The sequence below is a fragment of the Felis catus genome, chromosome A2 (assembly GCF_018350175.1).
Source record: "Felis catus isolate Fca126 chromosome A2, F.catus_Fca126_mat1.0, whole genome shotgun sequence".
In the NCBI taxonomy this organism is placed as follows: domain Eukaryota; kingdom Metazoa; phylum Chordata; class Mammalia; order Carnivora; family Felidae; genus Felis; species Felis catus.
The window spans coordinates 51,274,713-51,296,471 of NC_058369.1; the positions used below are offsets into that span (position 1 = coordinate 51,274,713).

The window sequence follows — 21,759 nt, forward strand, 5'->3', positions numbered from 1 at the left end:
AATAATGCTGCTATGAACATTCATATGTGAGTTTTCATGTGGATGTGTGTTCTCACTTCTCTTGGGTACAGAGTGGAATTCCTAGGTCATATGGAAACCTTGTTATGCATAACCTTTTGAGGAACTGCCAGACTATTATCCCAAGGGGCTACACCATATGATCTGCTTTTGACACATGGGGAGACTGAGGCCCAGAGAAGGCAAATGTCCTATGCAAATCTACACAGAACTCTAAGTGCAAGAAAGCAGGAGCCAATCATGTAAATGGCCCCAGTCCCTGCCCATTCTCACCCTGCCACGCCCTCACCCACTGTTACCCTCTCCATCCCTTGCCAGCCAGCAGCAAATCCCTTCACACCAGTCCCTCCCAAAGGCTCCCTGCTATCACGTCAGGATCGAGTTCACCTCTGAGGGATGATTTACAAGCTGCCATCTGGCCCCATGCTGCCTCATCTCATCTTTTTTTTAAAGCTACTGTATTGAAACCTAACTCACACACCAGACTCTTTACTCATTTAAAGGGTCTAACCCAATGCTCTCACATCTTTTTATTCTCTACCCTTCAGGGCCACACAGGCCTTGTTCTGGTTTTGTGAAAATGCCATCACCTTTGCTTTCAGGATCTTGCACACCGTCTCCTCTGTCTGGCATAGTCTTTCCTTAAGTATTTCCCTGGTTCTGTATATATTTCCTGTGATCCTTCATATCTTGGGATGATACTTATGCTGGAAAGCCTTTCCTGACCACCCAGGCTGGATGGATGGCCTGCAGGACATTCCCACAGTGTCGCTTGGATCACCCTATCATGGCATTGACACATCAGTCTGAACTCTTAAGGTCTGGGAGTGTGGCTTGTTCACATGCAGCGTCTGGCAGATGGTCAGTGAACAAGTGAATAGAAAGATCTGAAAATATGTAACACGACACTGAGCATATTGTAGAAGTCCTGTACACGTTTGCAGACTTTACTGCTTACCAGGACAAGGGCAATACTTCCTTCTGGTAAGATTCCAGACAGTTTGTGTGATTAACAGGTAAAAATTATTATTTTTTCTTGTCTGGTGCCCTTGCCACTTTCTTCTGGCAACAGTACCCCAGTTTTCCTCTAAGGAATCACCTCTTTCCCCCCTTTGGTCTTTATAGTTTAGGTGGGGCTAAATAGTCCCTAGAATTTACATGACCTACATCAGGTCTATTACCTGACTTACTAGAAATTTTCAGAAAGGAGTGTCTCCTTAAGAAGACAGCCTGCCTCAGACTAGAAGCAGAGTTGAGAAAGCAATGCAGTCATAATGACATCATTTGAGAACCTGGATCCAGCTATACCTGAAGCCAACTGACCAGTGGACATTCTGCCATTTACATTCCTTTTAAAAAAATTGCTTAAGCCAAGTTGAGTTTCTATAACTTGCAGCTGCAGCATTTCTCACACAGTAACCCTCCATGTCATTCACTTATATACCCACCCATCATACCCCTTTTGACCAAATAGAAGAACCACACAGGTTTTTGCCCCCAAATGCAGGTTTACTTACTATTCTCAAATCTAAGTCATGATTATTTTTCTGAGTTGTGTTGTATCTCTGACTGTCCATATTAAGACTTCTATGTGTGGTACTTTCCACACCATGATCAGTAAATGGACACTTCAGATTGTCTTAAATGATTCTAGGTGTTAAGTCCAGGTTGATGGAAAGGTTAGGTGCTCATTTAATAGCCTGGGCCAAACTGAACTCCAGGAAACACACACGATGAGCACTGTATGCTGAACTAGTGTGCTGATTCTGAGAAGAGCCTGATAAAACAAACAAAGGTTTTTCCTTTGACTAGCTGCTGCCAAGGACATGTGCATTTATCATCAACATGAGGGGTCAGAAAGAGCTCACATGTTTTATCCACCCAACTTTGCTACAGGGAAAAAGACAAACTTTGTGTGGGTGGAGGCAAAATGAAATGTTCAGAGATGCCTCATGGGACTCAGTCATCAAGTACTGCTTGTATTCCAACACAACCTGCCTTTTTCGGTACATACCATACCACACCCCACTTATTCAGGGTCCAGCAAATTGTGGACGTTTTTTTAAAAACAGGTTTTCTTTTTAAGTTTATTTTGAGAGATAGTGCAAATGGGGTAGGACAGAGAGAGAGGCGCAGGGCTTGAACTCACAAACTAGGAGATTATGACTTGAGCCGAAATCAAGTCAGACGCTCAACTGACTGTGCCACTCAGGCTCCCCATTTGTGGACATTTTAATCTGTGGGCCTTTGCTGGTTCTATCCCGTCTGCTTGGAATGAGCTTCTACATTGCAGAAGTCTTTTGAGACCGAGGTCAAAGGTTAGCTCCCCCTGTGAACCCCTGCTCCTTTAACATTGTGTTTAAGCAGCTATTTTAAATATCTTTAAAGGTCAGGTTTTCTTAGCGTAGGTCTGTAGGTCACTATGACTATGCTTTGGACTAGGTTCCTGGAGTTGTCTGGGAACTCTGTGCGTCTGTGCCTGTGTGCATTACTGTGGAGGGGGGGAAGGTCAGAAACACCAATTTCTTATGTGTCTCTCCGATGAGTTCCTTAAGGGCAAGGGTCACATCTTTTTCATCTTTGACTCTTCAGCAATGATCCACAATGGACACTCATAACTGTGGCAGAAGGCTGTTAGTGACCCACAGAGGCAACATTTCACAGGCAGAGAAAAGAGGATGGTTTAATTGGTAGAGTCAAGAGTTGTTGGTTCTTGATTACAGTGTTCAACATGCAAATTACATTCGCCTCTTGGTACAGAAATGGCACCCTGCCACTTCCCTGGGACAGTTAATCCAGACAGAATGATTCCTAGGTCGCCCTTAACTACATGTCTGCCAGCAATTGCCCTTTCTCCCTTCTTACAGCGATATGCAAACTCTTACCCAGAATAACTGGGAAATGAGGTCTTTTGTTCAACTGAGTAGCCATATTCGGTACAGCACTATGGATCTGTCAACGGATTTGATATGTTCTGAACTCCAGCTCAAGACCTCACATTATGTAACCTATTTTTGATGATCCCAAAGGCACTTGAGAATCCGGCAGTGTCTCAGTGTCGCCGATTTTCACCGGACAGTGTTAAAGAGATAGAAGGCTGGCTAAGTCTGTCCTAGCCCTGGGTATTCAATCTGCAAAGAGCTTATTTGAATCAGGTTTTGACATGTTTGCTGTCTATGTCACTCTGTAGGCTCAAAATGGAACAACACAGGGAGCTTTCACTTTGCTCATCCATAGCTCCTAAATTTTCAGTAATGAAAATGTATTATTTGTGTAAAGAAAGTTGTACAAATACTAACAAAAAATTAAAGGTAAAACACAGGGTGTTTGGATCCCAAGAAAACAAGCGCTCACTGTGGTCAGAAGTCAGGCTGATTGCACTTAATAACTAGGTATAATTGACAATGCTTTTTCCAAAGACTGAAGTTTCACTAAGTTTTATATATTATTACTAGCTTGAGTATTCCCCCTTTGACTTTCATTACTAGAGTCATCAGAAGGAAAATGTAAAACATTTTAAAAACAGCTGTTTCTGGGCAAGTCATCCAGCACAGACTCCTCAAATCTCTAGTTTCAGACATACAGGGGAACCTGGCTCAGACAAGAACAATTCTTGCTGCACACCTGCCAGCTCATGCATCTTCCTTTTTATTCCGAGAGGCTCCAGCTCAAACCAAAGTTACAAAGTCAAGCACTACTCTGAGTTCCTGATACAGCAAATCCCTGCTTGGTCTTCAAAAAATAGAGGTCTGTAATTCCTTTTTGAACATGCCTTCGAAGTGGAGGTCTTTGGCCATGAGCTCCTCTTCGACATCATCTAGCGCCCACTGGTGATCCGTCAGCTCCAAAGCTTCCCACTCTGTCTGCAAAGGAAGAGGACACCAGGGCAGGGAGAGGAGGGCTGTTACTAAGAGCAGTGCTGACCTGAGAGCATCTATTCCGCCTAGCAGCTAGACTAAGCTATTTGCATGTATAAACTCATTTAATCCTATGAGGTAGATACTGCTAATTGCCCGGTCTGCCTCCATGCTCAATTTATAGGTGAAGAGAATAAGGCTAAAATAGGAAAAATAATTTGTCTAAGTGAGTAACCGATTACATTTTTTTTCCATTTTTAAAATTTACTTTATTTATTTATTTTGAGAGAGAATGAGAGCGCAACTACTGCTTTACTTTCTGTATCTTTGGATTCATGTATTCAGGATAGAATATGTGGCCTTTTCTTACTGGTTTCTTTCACTTGGGATGTTTTCAAGGTTCCTTCCTGTTGTAGCAAGTATCAGTACTTCATTCCTTTTTAAGACTAAATATTTCATTGAATACTTCCATTGTACATACACTGTACTATTATTCCCAAATGTTTCATTTTGTTTATGTGTTTATAAGATGACAGTACATGTGCATTGTTTCTACTCTTAGAATATTATTCTCAGTGCTCTGAACTTTTCTTTCTTTCTTTTTTTTTAAGATTTTATTTTAGGGGCACCTGGGTGGCTCAGTCAGTTAAGTGTCTGACTTTGGCTCAGGTCATGATTTCACCGTTTGTGGGTTCGAGCCCTACATCGGGCTCTGTGCTGGCAGCTCAGAGCCTGGAGTCTGCTTCGGATTCTGTGTCTCCCTCTCTCTGCTTCTCCCCTGATTGCAAGGACTCTTTCTCTCTCAAAAATAAACATTAAAAAAAAAAAGATTTTTTTGTTTTAATTTTATTCATTTTATTTTTTTAAGTTTATTTATTTAGAGAGAGAGCAAGTAAGCACATGATACAAGCAGGAGAGGGATAGAGAGGAAGAGAAAGAAGCCCAGGCAGGCTCTCTGTGGCCAATGCAGAGCCTGATGTGGGGCTCAATCCCACAACCCTAGAACCATGACTTGAGCCAAAATCAAGAGCTGGCCGCTCAACTGACTGAGTCACCCAGGTGCCCCTAAGACTTTATTTTTAAGTAATCTCTATACCCAACATGGGGCTTGAACCCACAACCTTGAGATCAAGAGTTGCATGCTCCACTAACTCCAGGTGCCCTTAGGAGTTTGTGTGGACATAGGTTTTCAATTGCCTTGGTTATTTACCTAAGTGTGAAATTGCTGGGTCATATGGTAGCTACGTATAACTTTTTTAGGAAAGGTTAAAACTGCTTTCCAAAGTGGCTGCACCATTCCCAGCAAGTAGGACAGTTCCAATTTCTCCACATCCTTGTCAATACCTGTTAGTGTCCATCTGTTTTTATTATAACCATGGAGTGAGTGTGAAGTAATATCTCCTTGTGGTTTTGATTTGCATTTCTCCAGTGGCTAACAATGTTGAGCATGCTTTCATGAGATTATTGGGTATTTATATAATTTCTTTGGAGAAATGCTTATTCAAAACTTTTGCCCCCTTTTAAACTGGGTTGTCTTTTTATTGTTGAGTTCTAAGAGTTCTTTATTCTGAATACTAGACCCTTATTAGAGATATGATTCGTAAACATTTTCTCTGATACTCTTTTCTTTCTCTTAATGGTGTCCTTTGAAGTACAAAAGTTTTCATTTTGACCCAGTTCCATTTACCTGCTTTTCCTTTTGTTGCTTGTGCTTTTAATGTTACATCTAAGAAGTCACTGCCTAATCCAGCATCACAAACATTTTACACCTACATTTTCTTCTAAGGGTTTTATGGTTTTAGCTCTTACATTTAGGTCTTTGACCATTCAAAGTTTTTCCTTTTTTTATTGTGGCAAGAAAGATATGTAAAATAAAATTTGCCACTTCTAACCTTTGTAAGTATACAATTCAATGGCATTAATTACATCCACAATGTTGTGCAACCATCATCACTATGTATTTCCAAATTTTTCCATCCCCTGAAATAGAAACTCTGTACCCATTAAGCAGTTAAGACTGTTCTCTCCCCCACGGAACTGTCTTGGCACCTCTGTCAAAAGTCAATTGATATTAAATGTAGGGGTTTATTTCTGACCTTTCAATTCTATTCCATTGATCTGTATGTCTATCCTTATGCCTGTCCCACAAAGTCTTGATTATTGTAGCTCTGAAGTAGGTTTTAAAATGAAGAAGTATGAGTCTTCCAACTTTGTTCATATTAAATGCTAGTTGGGCTATTCTGGGTCTCTTGCATTTCCATGTGTATTTCAGGATCAGCCTGTCAATTTCTGCAAGAAAGGCAGGTGGAATTTGGGTAGGGATTGTATTGAATTTGTAGATCAATTTTGGGAGTACTGCCATCTGGATAATATTAAATCTTCTAATCCATGAATGTGGGTGTCTTTCCATTCATTCAGGTCTTTAATTTCTTTCAGCAATGCTTTGTAATGTCACTATACAAATCTGTCTTTCTTCTGTTAAGTTTGTTCCTAAGTATTTTATTCTTTTTGAAACTATTGTAAATGGAACTGTTTTCTTAATTTCATTTTCAGATTCTTTATTACCAGTGTGTATAAATACAACTGTTTTTTTTTAACTTTTTAATTAGAAGTTAAAAAAATTTTTTTTAAGTTTATTTATTTATTTTGAGAGATACAGAGAGAGCACAAGTAGGGAAAGGTCAGAGAGAAACGGGGACAGAGGATCTAAAGCAGGCTCTGTGCTGACAGCAGACAGCCTGATGTGGGGCCTGAACTCACAAACCATGAGATCATGACCTGAGCTAAAGTCAGACGCTTAACTCACTGAGCCACCCAGGGGTCCCTTAATACAACTGAATTTTTGCATATTTATTATGCATCTTCTAAAACCTTGTTGGACTTGTTTGTTACCTCTAATAGTTTACCTTGGGGGCTCCTTACAATAGTCTGTATAAAAGACAATGTTATCTGCAAATGGAGGTAGTTTTCTTCTTTCTTTAAAAAAAAATTTTTTTTTAATGTTTATTCATTTTTGAGAGAGACAGACGTGAGCAGGGGAGGGTCAGAGAGACAGGAAGACACAGAATCTGAAGCAGGGTCCAGGCTCTGAGCTGTTAGCACAGAGCCCAATATGGGGCCTGAACTCATGAACCGTGAGGTCATGACCTGAGCCGAAATTGGATGCTCAACCGATTGAGCATCAATCGGCTCAACCGATTGAGCCACCCAGGCGCCCCTCTTCTTCCTATTTCTTTTTCTTGCCTAACTGCCCTGGCTAGATCATCCAGCACAATGTTGAACAGAAGTGGCAGGAGTGGATGTACCTATCTTGTCCCTAATTGTTGGGGAAAAGCTGTTAGTGTTTCACCAGAGTTAGCTGTGGGTTTTTCATTAGATGCCTTTCATAGAGATGAGCAAGTTCTCTTCTATTTCTAGTTTGTTTGTTTTGTTTGTTTGTTTGTTTTTAAAATTTATTTATGTTGAGAGAGAGTTTGTTTGTTTGTTTGTTTTTAAAATTTATTTATGTTGAGAGAGAGAGCCCAAGCAGGGGAGGGGCAGAGAGAGAGGGAAAGAAAGACAGAATCCCAAGCAGGCTCCACACTGCCTGCTGTAGGGCTCAATTCCACAAACCGTTGAGATCATGACCTGAGCTGAAATCAAGAGTTGGACGCTTAACTAACTGAGCCCCCCATTTCTAGTATTTATCATGAAAAATTAGTGATATTTTTCTGTACAAAAATTATACTGGATATATATACTGGATATATTCCAGAGTCATTTCATGAAAAGGCTCTAAGTATAGATTTTTTTTAAATGAAATTTATATCTGATGTCCACAGGGTCCAAACAGTTCAAAATATTCTAAAAGTTTACCTGCTGCCTCTGAAAGGACTGTTTTTACAGCTTCATTTACAGTGTGGGTTAAATTTGTGTGAACATTTAAAAATTAGTAAAAGTACCAAGAATCTCCAATTCACTTAACAGCTAACTGTCTCAGGAACAAGAAAAATGTAAACTTTCTAAAATACATTTTTTTGCTAAATTTAAATTTAAATTTAAATGATGGAACCACACATACTACACTCACTTCAGGGAACTTGTCTTTAAAGTAACTGTCTGGTAATGCCTTTCAGAGCTTCAGTGAAGCTAGAAGGAGGTGTAAGTGTACCTTGAAAGCTTTGTTGGTGTCTGCAGGCATGGCCATGGCTGCTCCAGTCATTTGCTCCTGCATCATCCGTGACTGGTCAGCGGCTGCAGGGTAAGATACACCTACATGAGTGCCAGGGTTCAGCAAGCACCCAGCACCCTCAGGGAAGAATGGCCCTTACACAATACTTGCAGCTGCTCAGTGGTGTGTTAGAGAACCACAACTGGCCCTGCCACACACTGGCTATGTGACCTAGGGAAAGTCACTTACCTCTCCTGAAAAATGGGCAGGGAAATAACAGAAGATAACCAAAGGAAGTGCTAAACTTTCTTTCAAATTTAAACAATAACAACATCTATCAGTTATTGAGCAACTACTTCATGTCAGGAGTGCTTTACATAGTCTACCTCATCTCCTAACAACCTACCCTGAAATTACCTATTAAGGTCTCTAAGGTACAAACAGGCAGAGGATTAGAGTGGTTAAGTAACTTGCCCGAGGTCCCAGCCATTAAACAGGAGAGCCAGGATTGGTGTTGGCAAGAACGCAGGTCAATGAACCAACTGGCCAAACCAGGCCTTCTTTCAGCTTCAGCTTACAGGCTTGCATCACTGGTCCTGGATTCCTCACATGAGGGTATCAGACTTCAGGGAACTAAATATTGTCCCTGTGATTGCCACAGAGAGTTCAGATCTTCAGGTGACCCTGGATTTTTATTCTTTTTTTTTAAGATTTTATTTTTGAGTCATCTTTATACCCAACGTGGGTCTTGAACTTAACAACCCTGAGATCAAGAGTCACATGCTCCACCGCCTGAGCTCCCCAGGCACTCTGACCCTGGAATTTTTAAGACTCTTGTAGGATACCTTAGAAACTTAAGAATAAGTTTAAGGAGTGAAGTATTGTACTGAGCTATGTCAACAAATAGCACAAACTATGTGAGTCTTCTGGCCCTGGCGTGAATGATTCGTCTATCAAAATATTTGCTTATTGAACCCAACGTATTTCTTACCATTATCTTGGCCCAGAATCAGAGAGTAAATGCTCCGAAGCCCAAAGACATTGAGGAAGTACCAAGATGCAGAACTCACCCTAGAGAGCAAAAGTGAAACAACGTAGGGAGTTATATTAGCATTAACATAGTTCACACTTTTCTATCACCCAAAGAGTGTACAAAGAAATCAGAGAATGTAAAGAAATCATTTGGGGTAGGTAACAGTTGGCATAATCCACCCCTGGCATTTTGAGTGGAGTTTCAATGAGAAAAACCAAAAACCTATTCCAGTGAAGTGTGCAAATTACAAATCTTGTTCTTTAGGCAACACCACTTTTAGATTTTGGTTTGTGTTTTTATAAAGGAAAGAAAGTTCTTACCAGGATGCATCTAATGTGAGTAGTTCAATTCCTTGCTGTAGCATAGGTTTAAAACGGAGGGTCAGTGGAAATGGGACTTTGGCTGCAGAAAAGAGAGAAAAAGTTCACAATCCCTCCTTGCTTTTTTAAGAATAGTTTAAGTGTGGATGCATGTAATCTTTCCCTGATGAGGTGGGAACTCTGTACCATACACAGTTTGGAAAATGATTTCTACCAGGAAATCTGTATCAATTTCTGAAAAAATAACTGTCAGATGTCACTCTGTTATAGTTCCTTGAACACCAGCTTCTCCAATGCTTGCGAAGCAGGGACTCTGAGCTATGACCTACAATCAGAAAAGAAACTTGCACTAATCTGTTAAACCCAAATTGGAACATGTACACATAGAGAACTATGTTACTAAGAAACAAAATTGATTCAAAAAAATTATAAACAAAGACAAACAACTCACCCCAACACCCAGAAAATAAAGTCAAAACATGCTTCCCTTCATCCTACTTAACTAGAATTAATTTTGGATACAAACGAGCAAGCCATTTGTTTAAATTCCTATTTGAAAAAGCATCCATATCATGAACTTACCATGAGTTTGGAATAAGAGACAAAAAAATCACAGGATATTAAATTTAAACCTGAAGTATTCTGGGTCTATAACTTACTTGTGACAAAGCCTGAGAATGTCATGTTGATCCATCCACCAATAAGAATCATAGGGAGAACATTTGTTACATTGCCTTTCATCATGTCTGTGAGCATAGTGGGATCTATAACAAAAACAAGAGACCACTACATTTTATGACTGTCGACAAAGACTTCTTCCTGATTTTGTGTAAATTTTATTTTTTTAAATGTTTATTTATTTAAGTAATCTCTACACCCACCGTGGGGCACAAACTCATGACCCTGAGATCAAGAGTCACAGGCTCCTCTGACTGAGCCAGCAGGTGCCCCTTAATTTATTTGATAATTAAAGTAATACACAAGTTCAATGTAAAAAAGTCAAATGACATGGAAACATAAGATTTAGACAGTTTCTCTGAGCCCACTCTCTAAACACTTTTAACTGTCTGTTGCATATCTTTCCATCTTTATACATACATATATAAAATATGCACATATATGTACATACACAATAGTTTCTCTCTATATATACACAGTTAAAGGATACTATGCTTAAATTCTACTCCTTAATTTTGAAAAGATAAATATATTGTGACTGGTATAATGTCCCTCTCTTACTGTTTTCAGTGTCTTCATAGGAGTCTACTGTGTGTGGTCACACTACTTTTGGGTGGATCTATAGGTTATTTCTAATTTTTTTCTTTTTTGCAATAAACACTGTTGCCAACAACTACCTAGTACATAAATCTGCATGTTTATGTAAGTGTTTCTGTAAGAGAAACTCTTAGAAGAATTTCTGGGTCAAGGGGTTTGAACATTTAAAATTGACAGATACTGTCAGACTGTCTTTCAACAATAGTGAGAGGGCCTGACTTCCCATGACCTTGACAGTAGCAGCTTTGTCAAGCTTTCGACCTTTGCCAGTTTAACAGTCTAAAAAGGACATCTTGTTCTAATTTTCATCCTGTGGATTTTAGCGAAGTCAAGTATCTTTTCACACATGTAAAGGTCTTGTTTCTTACGGGTTTTCTAAAAGATTTATTAAAATCAATTCCAGTACCTTCTGTCTGGGTTTCTTACCTAGAGAAATGGGTATTAAAATGCGAGAACAGCCAATACAGAATAATAAATTATTCTGTTTTACTTTAAAAGTGCTATATTTTTTCACATGTCTGGGATGAGTGGAAGAAATCTGTGAGAGCAAAAACTGTAGGGTGGGCCAAGCAATCATGTCTGACAAAGAAATGGCTGGGCTGGGGGAGTGGTAAGAGCTCCTCCTCATTCAGGCAGAAGCCGGGTGGCCATCTGTCAGCAACAGGATCCAGGCACTGGGTGGGAGCTGGGACTGGGATGCTTTTCCGACTCTGCTCCGCAGAGCCCTGGGTCCTGGGGAACAGCAAAGGGAAGAAGACACAGGGACGGTGGCTCTAGCCTCCTCACCCCCAGACGAGAGCTCTTTTTAAAAAATCCACTTTATACACTGGGGTTCCCAGAAGATTTATTTGAAAAAGAGAACTCCACTTGCATAGGTTCCCCATACTAGATATCTCTAAGGTCCCTTACATTACTATCTTACACAATTTAACATTTCAATAAATCAGCATCCTCCCTCCCCTCCCCCCAACTCATGTTAAGTATCTTCCTTAAAGATGACAGAAGGAATCAACATACCAGTCATAGGAGAAGGAGGCACTACCTTCCTTTTAGTTTTTTTGAAAAATCCATCCTCTGGGTTGTTGAAGTAATATTTTCGTGTCAAGAAAGACTAGTAGAAAAGAGAGCTTTTTAAGTTTTAAAACTGTGACATAGCAAACTGTCAAATTATTCCCCAGAGGTTGAGTCAGAAGGCCTTTGGAATAGGCTGTTGCACTCAGAACTGGCAGCCAACCTGACACTTTAGCTGAGTCACATTTAAAAACAATTTCCTAAGAAGGGTGAGGTCACAATGACAGTAGACACCACCAGACCACAGCTTAATTACAGATTTGCCAGACTTCAGCTTTCCCCAAAGAGTCCCCTTATAAAACATTCAGATATCTACTGCCCTCAACAGTGAATTGGGGAGCTTTTAATAAAAGATAAATGAGTACCTGTTTGGGAATGTATTTTCCATTTTCCCTGAGGACTCTGCTTCGAATTAGGACTTGACTGAAAAATACAACCAAGACAATGAGATTTTTAAAACCGAAACACTAGAAGAAAACGAGAGAATAAAAGTAGACCTATTTAAACACAAGAGAGGGCCTATTTGGCAACAGTCCTGTGGGGACACTTGTCAAAATACGAGTGTCCTTAAAACCAATATAACATATTTAACCCAACAATTAGGTTTTCAAAGAAGCATTTTTCAGAAGTCACAGTGTTCATGACTAAAGATTCTTAGGAAGACATATTTGGAACATCACACTCTGCTCTTTTTTCCTTTATAATAAGCTAAGAAGGAACTTTCTCTGAGTGAAAAAGAGTAACAGTTGGATGCTCCTCAGAAGATGTGAGGGCAGGAGGAGGGAGGAAGGGTGAAGATAAAAGAACAAACTTTTTAAACCCTACAGAGACATGACTACAGGATTTGACAGGGTTGCTATCTGACAGACAACAAATAGAAGAAATTCCATCACGATTCAGACTGCTAGTAAACTCTCAATAAACGTTTCCTGAATTAGTACATCATTTGGTGATTTCTGAATATAAAATCATTAAAGATAATAGAATAATAGACAGTGATACAAGTGGGTGGTGCTAAGATACACATACCATACAGAACAGAGATCAAAATACTAATGTTGGCTAGGTTTTCAAAAGTTGTTTTATTGGGGGGAAAAAACCTCAATGGAAATCCTTCTTGAAAAGTGAAAAAAAAGCAGACACAAATGAACAAAATGAAAACTGTGTGCCTGGTTTTCTCTCTCCTCCTTAGGTGTTTTGTTTGTTTTGTTTTGTTTTGTTTTGTGCAAAAAAGGTGATTTTGTTAAAGCACAGGATAGGACCAGTGGGCAGAAAAGACCTGCTCTCTCTCCTCCTTAGTATAAACCACCAGCTCTAATCAGTCAGTCAGTCCCCTTAGGGTCCCCTTGTCACCATATACATATTCTAGCCTCTCCATCTGCTGGGAATGCTCTAGTGCCACTCTCCTTCATGAGTTCTACCCCATCATATGTTAACACCTTCTTCAAGCCCCACCTTCTCCATGAAACTGCCTGGTGCCCTCATGGAATTCTCTCTGGTCTTCCTCCTCTTGACTTCATTGGCTCTATACCCAGGCCTACAGAGGTGACATGTAATATGTTCTGCCCCTGGGAGCTAATCTAAAGCTACTCCAAGTGTGGCCTACGTACCAATGCTGGTCTGTGACGAGGTTAAGTGCAGACATTGAGAGTAAGTGTTTAGAAACTTTTATAGGGGCGCCTGGGTGGCTCAGTTGGTTGAGCATTTGACTCTTGATTTCGGCTTGGGTCATGATCCCAGGGTCGTGGGATTGAATCCCATGTTGGGCTCTGTGCTGAGTGTGGAACCTGCATGGGATTCTCTCTCTGTCTCCCTCTGTCCTTCTCCCCCGCTTGTGCACCTGTGTGCTCTCTAAAATAAAAAAAGAAAAAACCCAAAACCAAAAAAACATGTTAAAAAAAACCTTTACAGTAATTTGTTATTCCACAACATCCAAATATATACTAAAATATCTTACAAAAGCACCAGTCTATGATCGATTAGAAATCAAAAAATCAAAAAACTGGACCTTCACTGATGTTTAGGCAGCACTGAGTCTAGAGTAACAGTAAAAATTTAAGCTCTGGGGGCGCCTGGATGGCTCAGTTGGTTGAGCATCTGACTTCAACTCAGGTCATGATCTCGCAGTGCGGTGTTTCGAGCTATGCGTCGGGTTCTGTGCTGACAGCTGGGAGCCTGGAGCCTGCTTTGGATTCTGTGTCTCCCTCTCTCTCTGCCCCTCCCCTGCTCATGTGTGCGCCCATGTGTGTGCGCTCTCTCTCAAAAATAAATAAACATTAGGGGCGCCTGGGTGGCTCAGTCGGTTAAGCCTCCGACTTCAGCTCAGGTCACGATCTCACGGTCCATGAGTTCGAGCCCCACATCGGGCTCTGGGCTGATGGCTCAGAGCCTGGAGCCTGCTTCCGATTCTGTGTCTCCCTCTCTCTCTGCCCTTCTCCCGTTCATGCTCTGTTTCTCTCTGTCTCAAAAATAAATAAACGTTAAAAAAAATTTAAAAATAAATAAATAAATAAATAAATAAATAAACAAACATTAAAAAAAATTTAAGCTCTGGAGTTGGACAGATGGGTTCACATCCTGGCTCTGCCACTTATTAGCTATGTGATCTTGGGTGAGTCATTTAAATTCCCCATGTCTCCTTTCATATTCTGTACACCAACAGATTTATTCTTAGACAAATACTTTTTGAGCTTCTGAATGCCATGTACCATATTAAGTGCATGAACAACAGTGATCAAAAAGCAAATACCTCATAAAGGTTAAAGTCTAGTGGGAGAGAAAGACATTGATCAAATAACCATAAGAATAAATGTGAAATTCCCCTGTTATGTTCTAGGAAGGAGAGATGGATATGATGGGAGTGTATAATACAGGGATTTGATCAAGTCTAGGAAGTCAGGGTCTGAAAAAAAGCTTTGATGAGGATGTATGACTAAGTTGGAATCTTAAGGATGACTAGAGATTACCTTGGCAAAGTGCTGGAGGGAATGGCATGGACAAAAGCCCTGAGGCAGGCATAAGCACTATGTCTTTGAGGACCTGAGAAAAGGCCACATGGCTAGAAAAAAGAGAACTACAGAAAACATGGTGAAAATGAGACTGGAGAGATACACAAGAGCCACACTATACATAAGGCCACATGGGTCCCACTGTATTTTTTAATTGTGGCAAAAAATACATAATATAAAATTTACCAATGTAATCATATTTAAACACAAAGTTCAGTAGTACATATACATATATAAACACAATGGAATATTATCAGGCACAAGAAAGGAGATCCCGCCATCTGCAACAACATGGTTGAAACTTGAGGGGATTATGCTAAGTGAAATTAGCCAGACAGAGAAAGACAAACACTGTATGATCTCACTTTTATATGGAATAAAAAAAAAAAAGTCAAAAAGAAAATAGAATGGTGGTTACTGGGGGCTGAGGGAGATGGACAGATGCTGGCCAAAAGGTACAGTTAGAAGATGAGTAAGCTCTGGGGATTTAACATACAGTACGGTGACTAGAGTTCATAAAACTGTGTAATGTACTTGAAATTTACTAAAAGAGTAGACCTTAAGCATTCTCAACATCAATTAAAAAAATGTTAATTAACTGGATTATGGTAATCAATTCAGAAAGTATATGTATGTCAAATTGTCATATTCTACATTTCACATAGCTGTAAAAAAACCCTGAAATTATGACATACTACAATACAGATGAACCTTGAAAATGCTGTGCTAAGTAAAATAAGATGGGCACAGGGGGGACAAATATTTTATGATTCCACTTACATAAGGTATCTAGAGTAGTCAAACTCATAAAGACAGAAAGAATGCTGGTTGCAGAAAGTGGGTGGAGACGGGATGGAAAATTATTACTTAGTATGTTCAGAGTTTGTTTGGGATGATGAAAATACTGTGGAAGCGGATGACGGATGATGGCACAACAGTGAAAATGTACTTAATGCCACTAAATTGTATACTTAAAAATAGTTAAAATGGTAAACTTTATGTTATGTATATTTTACCACAATTTAATTTTTTTTTTTAATGTTTATTTATTTTTGAGACAGAGAGAGACAGAGCATGAACGGGGGAGGGTCAGAGAGAGGGAGACACAGAATCTGAAACAGGCTCCAGGCTCCGAGCTGTCAGCACAGAGCCCGACGCGGGACTCGAACTCACGGACTGTGAGATCTTGACCTGAGCCGAAGTCGGCCGCCCAACCGACTGAGCCACCCAGGTGCCCCTATTTTACCACAATTTAAAAAAAAGAGTGGGTACATGTCTGGCTCAGTTTGTGGAGCATGTAATTCTTTTTTTTTTTTTTTTTTAATTTTTTTTTTTGAATGTTTGTTTATTTTTGAAGGAAAGAGAGACAGAGTGTGAGCAGGAGGAGGGGCAGAGAGAGGGAGAATCTGAAACGGGTTCCAGGGTCCGAGCTGTCAATGCGAGCCTGATGACGTGGGGCTCAAATTCACAAACTGTGAGATCATGACCTGAGCCAAAGTAGGTCGCCTAACCGATTGAGCCACGCAGGCGCCCCATGTGGAGCATGTAATTCCTCATCTCAGGGTTGTGAGTTCGAGCCCCATGTTGCGTATGGAGTACTTAAAAAAAAAAAAAAAAAAAAAAAAGGAGAAATACTGAGGATTTTAAACTGAGTTCTTCATATATGTTATTTTGTTTAAAGTGATTACCACTGTATTTGGCATATCCTAAGCACCAGGTTAATGGTATTTGTTATTTTTCTTTTGCATGTTTTATCACTTGGACTGAAACTCCCTGACAGTAGGGTCTTGACCTTGTCTTATCTTATACCCCACAGCATATGGTACAGCACAGGGCACATAACAGGTCATCAATAAAAACTTGTTCAGCGTAGATAATTCGGAACTTCTGCAGATACTGTGATCAAAGAAACTCAGGTACATCTCCTATACTTACACTGCTGAGCAATTTCGTAGAATTGGGGTTAAAACCATGACCCTGAAGCATTTCAACCCTAAATCAAGGTAAACTTAAATTATTTTGTATATTCTAAACACTCACTTTCTCTGAGGTGTGCAAATGCTACAAGACTTTTTTTTTTTTTTTTTTTTCAACGTTTATTTATTTTTGGGACAGAGAGAGACAGAGCATGAACGGGGGAGGGGCAGAGAGAGAGGGAGACACAAAATCGGAAACAGGCTCCAGGTTCCGAGCCATCAGCCCAGAGCCTGATGCGGGGCTGGAACTCACAGACCGCGAGATCGTGACCTGGCCGAAGTCGGACGCTTAACCGACTGCGCCACCCAGGCGCCCCTGCTGCTAGTTTTTTTTTTAAGTATTTACTTTTGAGACAGAGATGGACAGGGGGGAGGGGCAGAGAGAGAGGGAGACACAGAATCTAAAGCAGGCTCCAGGCTCTGTCAGCACAGAGCTGGACACGGGGCTTGAACTCACGAACCTGTGAGAATACGACCTGAGCCAAGGTCCGACGCTTAACCTCTGAGCCACCCAGGCGCCCCCATTTTTACTACTATTGAAAAATAAGTTCTCATACTGGTTATAAAGACAAAGTGGCTCTCTTGCATTGCTGATTTGCAATTGAAACACTTTTCTTAAAAGGAAGCTTTAGTTTTTAAAGTTGGTATTTCTCAAACTGGAGTTTAATCATATATTAAAGACCTGAGTTTTTTTTTTTTCCTTTCCTAAGAGTCAGTATATTCTTTGAGCTTGAGCACCATTTTTTACATACATTCTATTCCTAACTATGTTCTAATATATTTTATCTATGTATCTTTCCATTTTGGTTTAATATATTTTAGAAAAATTTTAGTAAGTTTTGAGGCACTAAAAGCTTAATAACTTATGAAACCAAATGTCCCATTTTGTGACCATTCAGTCTAACGGACACTTATACTGTACTTATCTATTATATTTTAATGTTTATTTATTTTTGAGAGAGACAGACACAGCACAAGAGGGGGAGGGGCACAGAGAGAGGGAGACACAGAATCTGAAGCAGGCTCCAGGCTTTGGCCTGTCAGTCAGAGCCTAATGCAGGGGTTGAACTGAGAGATCATGACCTGAGCTGAAGTAGGATGCTTAAGTGACTGAGCCACAGAGGCGCCCCAACTTATACTGAGTTAGAGGAGTGTTTTACAACCAGAAAACACTTTGCCTTGGTTTTTGGCAGGTTTAGAACCAAGTGCTCAGCATTCTATCCAAGTTCAAAGGATAACTTGGTCGGGTACTGTCACACCATGTCAGAACTAGCATGGTCTAGATATCTCACATAAAGGAAGGAATAATTATGACCAGAGATGTTTGAGTTTTCTCCAAGACAGTGGTCCTCCATGGGGATGGTACTGTCCTGTAGGTGGCCTTCTGGAAATCTGTCGAACTTTTTTTTTTTAATGTTTAAAAAAAATTTTTTTTAATGTTTATTTATTTTTGACAGAGAGAGAGAGAGAGAGAGACAGAGAGACAGAGCATGAGCGGGGGGCGGAGGGGCAGAGAGAGAGAGAGGGAGACACAGAATCCGAAGCAGGCTCCAGGCTCTGAGCTGTCAGCACAGAGGCCGACACGGGGCTCAAACTCACAGACCGCGAGATCATGACGTGAGCTGAAGTGGGACGCTCAACCAACTGAGCCACCCAGACACCCCTAATGTTTTTATTTATTTTTGAAGGAGAGAGAGACAGAGCATGAGCGGGGGAGGAGCAGAGAGAGAGGGGGACATAGAATTTGAAGCAGAATCCAGGCTCTAAGCTGTCAGCACAGAGCCCGATGTGGGGCTCAAACTCACGAACTGTGAGATCATGACCTGAGCCGAAGTTGGACGCTTAACCGACTGAGCCACCCAGGCGCCCCTGTTGAACTTCTTTGATTGTCAAAATGATGGGGAAGAGAAGAAAGAACATGTAACTGTCATTTATTTGTTAGAGGAAAGGGATGCTAAGTATTCCTCAATGCTGGAGACAGTTGTGCGATTCAAAGAACTGTCTCGTATCTCATACTATTTAGAATATCTCATCGAATTGCTTTTAATTATCTGAGCCTCAAACCTAATTCCATTTTTTTTTTTTTTTTGGGGACAGGGGAAGGAGCAAGTGATTTATATATATATTCAATTTCCAGGTATGCAACTACCAAGTATATATAGGGAAAATTGCACTTTGTTTTGTTCAGAACTTTATCAAGAGTAGTTCACCATTTAGTAAAATCACATCCAAAACACTGCCTTGTGTAGTATCTAAGTAGCTAACACACTGTATCAGCCTACAGTTGAACCTGTTCCACTTAAGGTGATTTTACAGTGAGGCGCATGCTGTGACTTTTGCATTACGCTTTTTAGGATCATTGTGAACAAGCACTTATGAAATAAAAATTAAATTAGTTTTATTTTATTGCTCCTTACTGTTACAACTAGAGCATTATGTCATTTTTGTTAGTGAAGCATAGTCGACACACAGTGTCACAGTAGTTTCAGGTGTACAAAACAGTGATTTGACAACTCTGTACATTATGCTACGCTCAAATGTGCAGCTACCATAGGCCACCATACACCACTATTACAATACCATTGACTATGCTGTATCTTTCATCCTTGTAACTTATTCTTTCCATAACTGGAAGCCTGTACTTCCCATTCCCCTTCACTCATGTTACCCATCCTTCATTTCCCTTCCCTCTGGCAACCATCAGTTTGTTCTCTGTATTTATGGGTATTTCTGTTTTTGTTTGTTCATTTGTTTTGTTTTTTAGATTCCACATATAAAGGAAATCATTTGGTAATTGTCTTTGTCTGACTTATTTCACTTAGCATATAATACCCTTTCGGTCCATCCACGTAGTCACAAACATTAGGTTGTTTTTTAAAAAAAAATTTTTTTCTATAGATTGCATGAACTGTGAATTTTATCTTGGGCTAGAAAAAGGGGCTGTCGGTGTGCTATCATTCAAAACATCATTCTGAAATCACATAGTGAACCAAGAACAGAAAACCGGCAGAGAAGCTATGACAACAGGAATTGTGGTTGAGAATCCAACTTAGAGAGTGAGACTGATTGGACTTCAAATACAGGCACAATATTCTGGTTATTTTGGAAAGGCTAATTAACTTCTCTGGCTTTCTTTTCTTCAACTGTAAAATTGGGTTCAGAATTATCTAAGTTGGGGTTATTGTGAGGATAAAATGAGAACAATTAAGGGGCGCCCGGGTGTTTCTGTGGGTTAAGCATCCAACTTTAGCTCAGATTATGATCTCACGGTTTGTGGGTTCAAGCCCCACATCAGGCTTTGCGCTGACAGTGCAGAGCTTGCTTGGGATTCTCTCTCTCCCTGTCTCTCAAAATATATAAACTTAAAAAAAAAAAAAAAAAGAACAATTTATTTGTGTCAATAATAAACGTCATATTGCATCTTTCTATAGCCATCCTTTCTTTGGTGAACTAACTTCAGGTTATCTCTAGGAGATCGGTTCTCATCAGTTCTGAAAGTGATGCCACAGGAAAATAATTGAAGTGGCTGCTGTGGTGTAGTGGAAAGAACTCCAGATTTGGGAACCAGAAAATTTGGCCTCAAGTCATGAATGTCACCCTTTGTGACCATGAAACCTCTTAAGCCTCTGTCTCTGTAAAATGGGACAGCAGCATCTATCTCATAGAGTTGCTCTGAATTTTAAATAAGTTAATAAATGCAAGTGCTTAGCATGGGTAGAAATGTTGGTTTGTTATTATTCTCAGCATAATTGGGAAGTACAACTGAAAATGATAAAGCAGTGCTTCCCAAACTTCAGTCACTCTCGTTCCATGGTTATGATTTTTGTCTTATTTAGCACTTCTACTCTTAAAAAGTTAGTATTTTTTACGTGTCAACTTTTTCTACTTACATGTTTTAAAATAAGTATCGAAATTGCCAACCAATGGAAAAAAAGTATTAGTTGCCACAAATAGAACTTTTAACATAAATACAATGAAAACAAAATTTAATAAATTTTAGCAAGATACCACTGCCTGTGGAAAGTTCTGAGTCTGAGGCTTGCCCTTTCTTAAAATGGGAGATTAATAAGTGTTACGGAAGTGTTAAAGAAACAGCAACATTTACCTGGGACGGTCTCTGAAAATAATCACAACGATTGGCTGGAAAATGTTTTTTATTTTAATATGGAGGGGGCACACGTCTAGATTCCTAAAATCATCTCAAATTACCTCTCCCCACAGATAAATACTGTAATGAAGCACATGAGTAACAAGTTGCCTCTATTCTTGGAAGGGAAATGATAATTACAATCCCTCACATCTCTGTGGCAGTTTTACATTTGCACAGCACTTGGTTACTTAATCTTAGCTGACCACCACAGTAGTTTGGTAAAACGGGTAGTATAAACACACCCACCTTCTATATAGTTCATAGATAAGAGTTAGCGACTGGCCTAACAACATTAACAGCAACAATTTTTTTGAGCACTTAATACGCCCCAAGCCCTGTACTAAAGGCTTTGTAGCCTTCATATAAAAGTTAATCCCCACGCCTGCTCTATGAGGCATGTTCCGTTATCCTCATTTTACAGATGACGAAAAGTGAAACACAGAAGCAACACAGCCAAGGTCACCCAGCCAGAGGGAGCGCGATGTGAACCCGGACAAACTGATAAAACCCCTGTACTTTCTTGCCCAAGGTCACGGGGGAGTGAGGCCGCCGGAGAGGGAAGGCGCTGACCTGTCGGAGACTTGTTCCTGGGTGAGCTTCTTGTCACTCTGCAGCAGGATGGACACGTAGTGGCGGATCATGCCCACAAAGAAGGTGATAATAACGATGGGCAGGACCACCCAAAGGCGGATGTTGGAGTCGAGCAGCAGCTCTGGCCCCGCCATCTCACAGAGAGCTTGCTCCCACCAGGTGTAGCCGGGTTTCTTTTCCCCGAGGTACGGAGGTCCCTCTTCGATTTCGCCTCCCGGCCTTCTCCCGCCTCTCAGCCTGGCTGGCCCCAAACCCTACTCCGTCCTCGGCCCTCGCGCACTGCCCCAGCCGGGCCGCCCGGCCGCGCACT

At 40.4% G+C, this 21,759-nt stretch overlaps 1 protein-coding gene across 2 annotated transcripts; it reads right to left on the bottom strand.

Moving 5' to 3' along the window:
• Positions 1-2,674: 2,674 nt before the first annotated feature.
• Positions 2,675-21,738, bottom strand: EMC3 (ER membrane protein complex subunit 3). 2 transcript variants are annotated; one of them, XM_003982464.5, is made up of 8 exons: positions 21,429-21,738; positions 12,090-12,147; positions 11,671-11,764; positions 10,038-10,142; positions 9,379-9,460; positions 9,017-9,096; positions 8,026-8,108; positions 2,675-3,881 (listed from the first exon to the last, which is right to left on the bottom strand). In XM_003982464.5, exons 1-8 carry the CDS (start codon positions 21,581-21,583, stop codon positions 3,753-3,755), a joined length of 786 nt encoding a protein of 261 aa, XP_003982513.1. In that variant the 5' UTR covers positions 21,584-21,738; the 3' UTR covers positions 2,675-3,752. The 2 variants fall into 2 exon arrangements, with proteins under 2 accessions (XP_003982513.1, XP_019680533.1); XM_019824974.3 differs by lacking the exons at positions 12,090-12,147; positions 21,429-21,738 and adding an exon at positions 11,080-11,385.
• Positions 21,739-21,759: the final 21 nt, after the last annotated feature.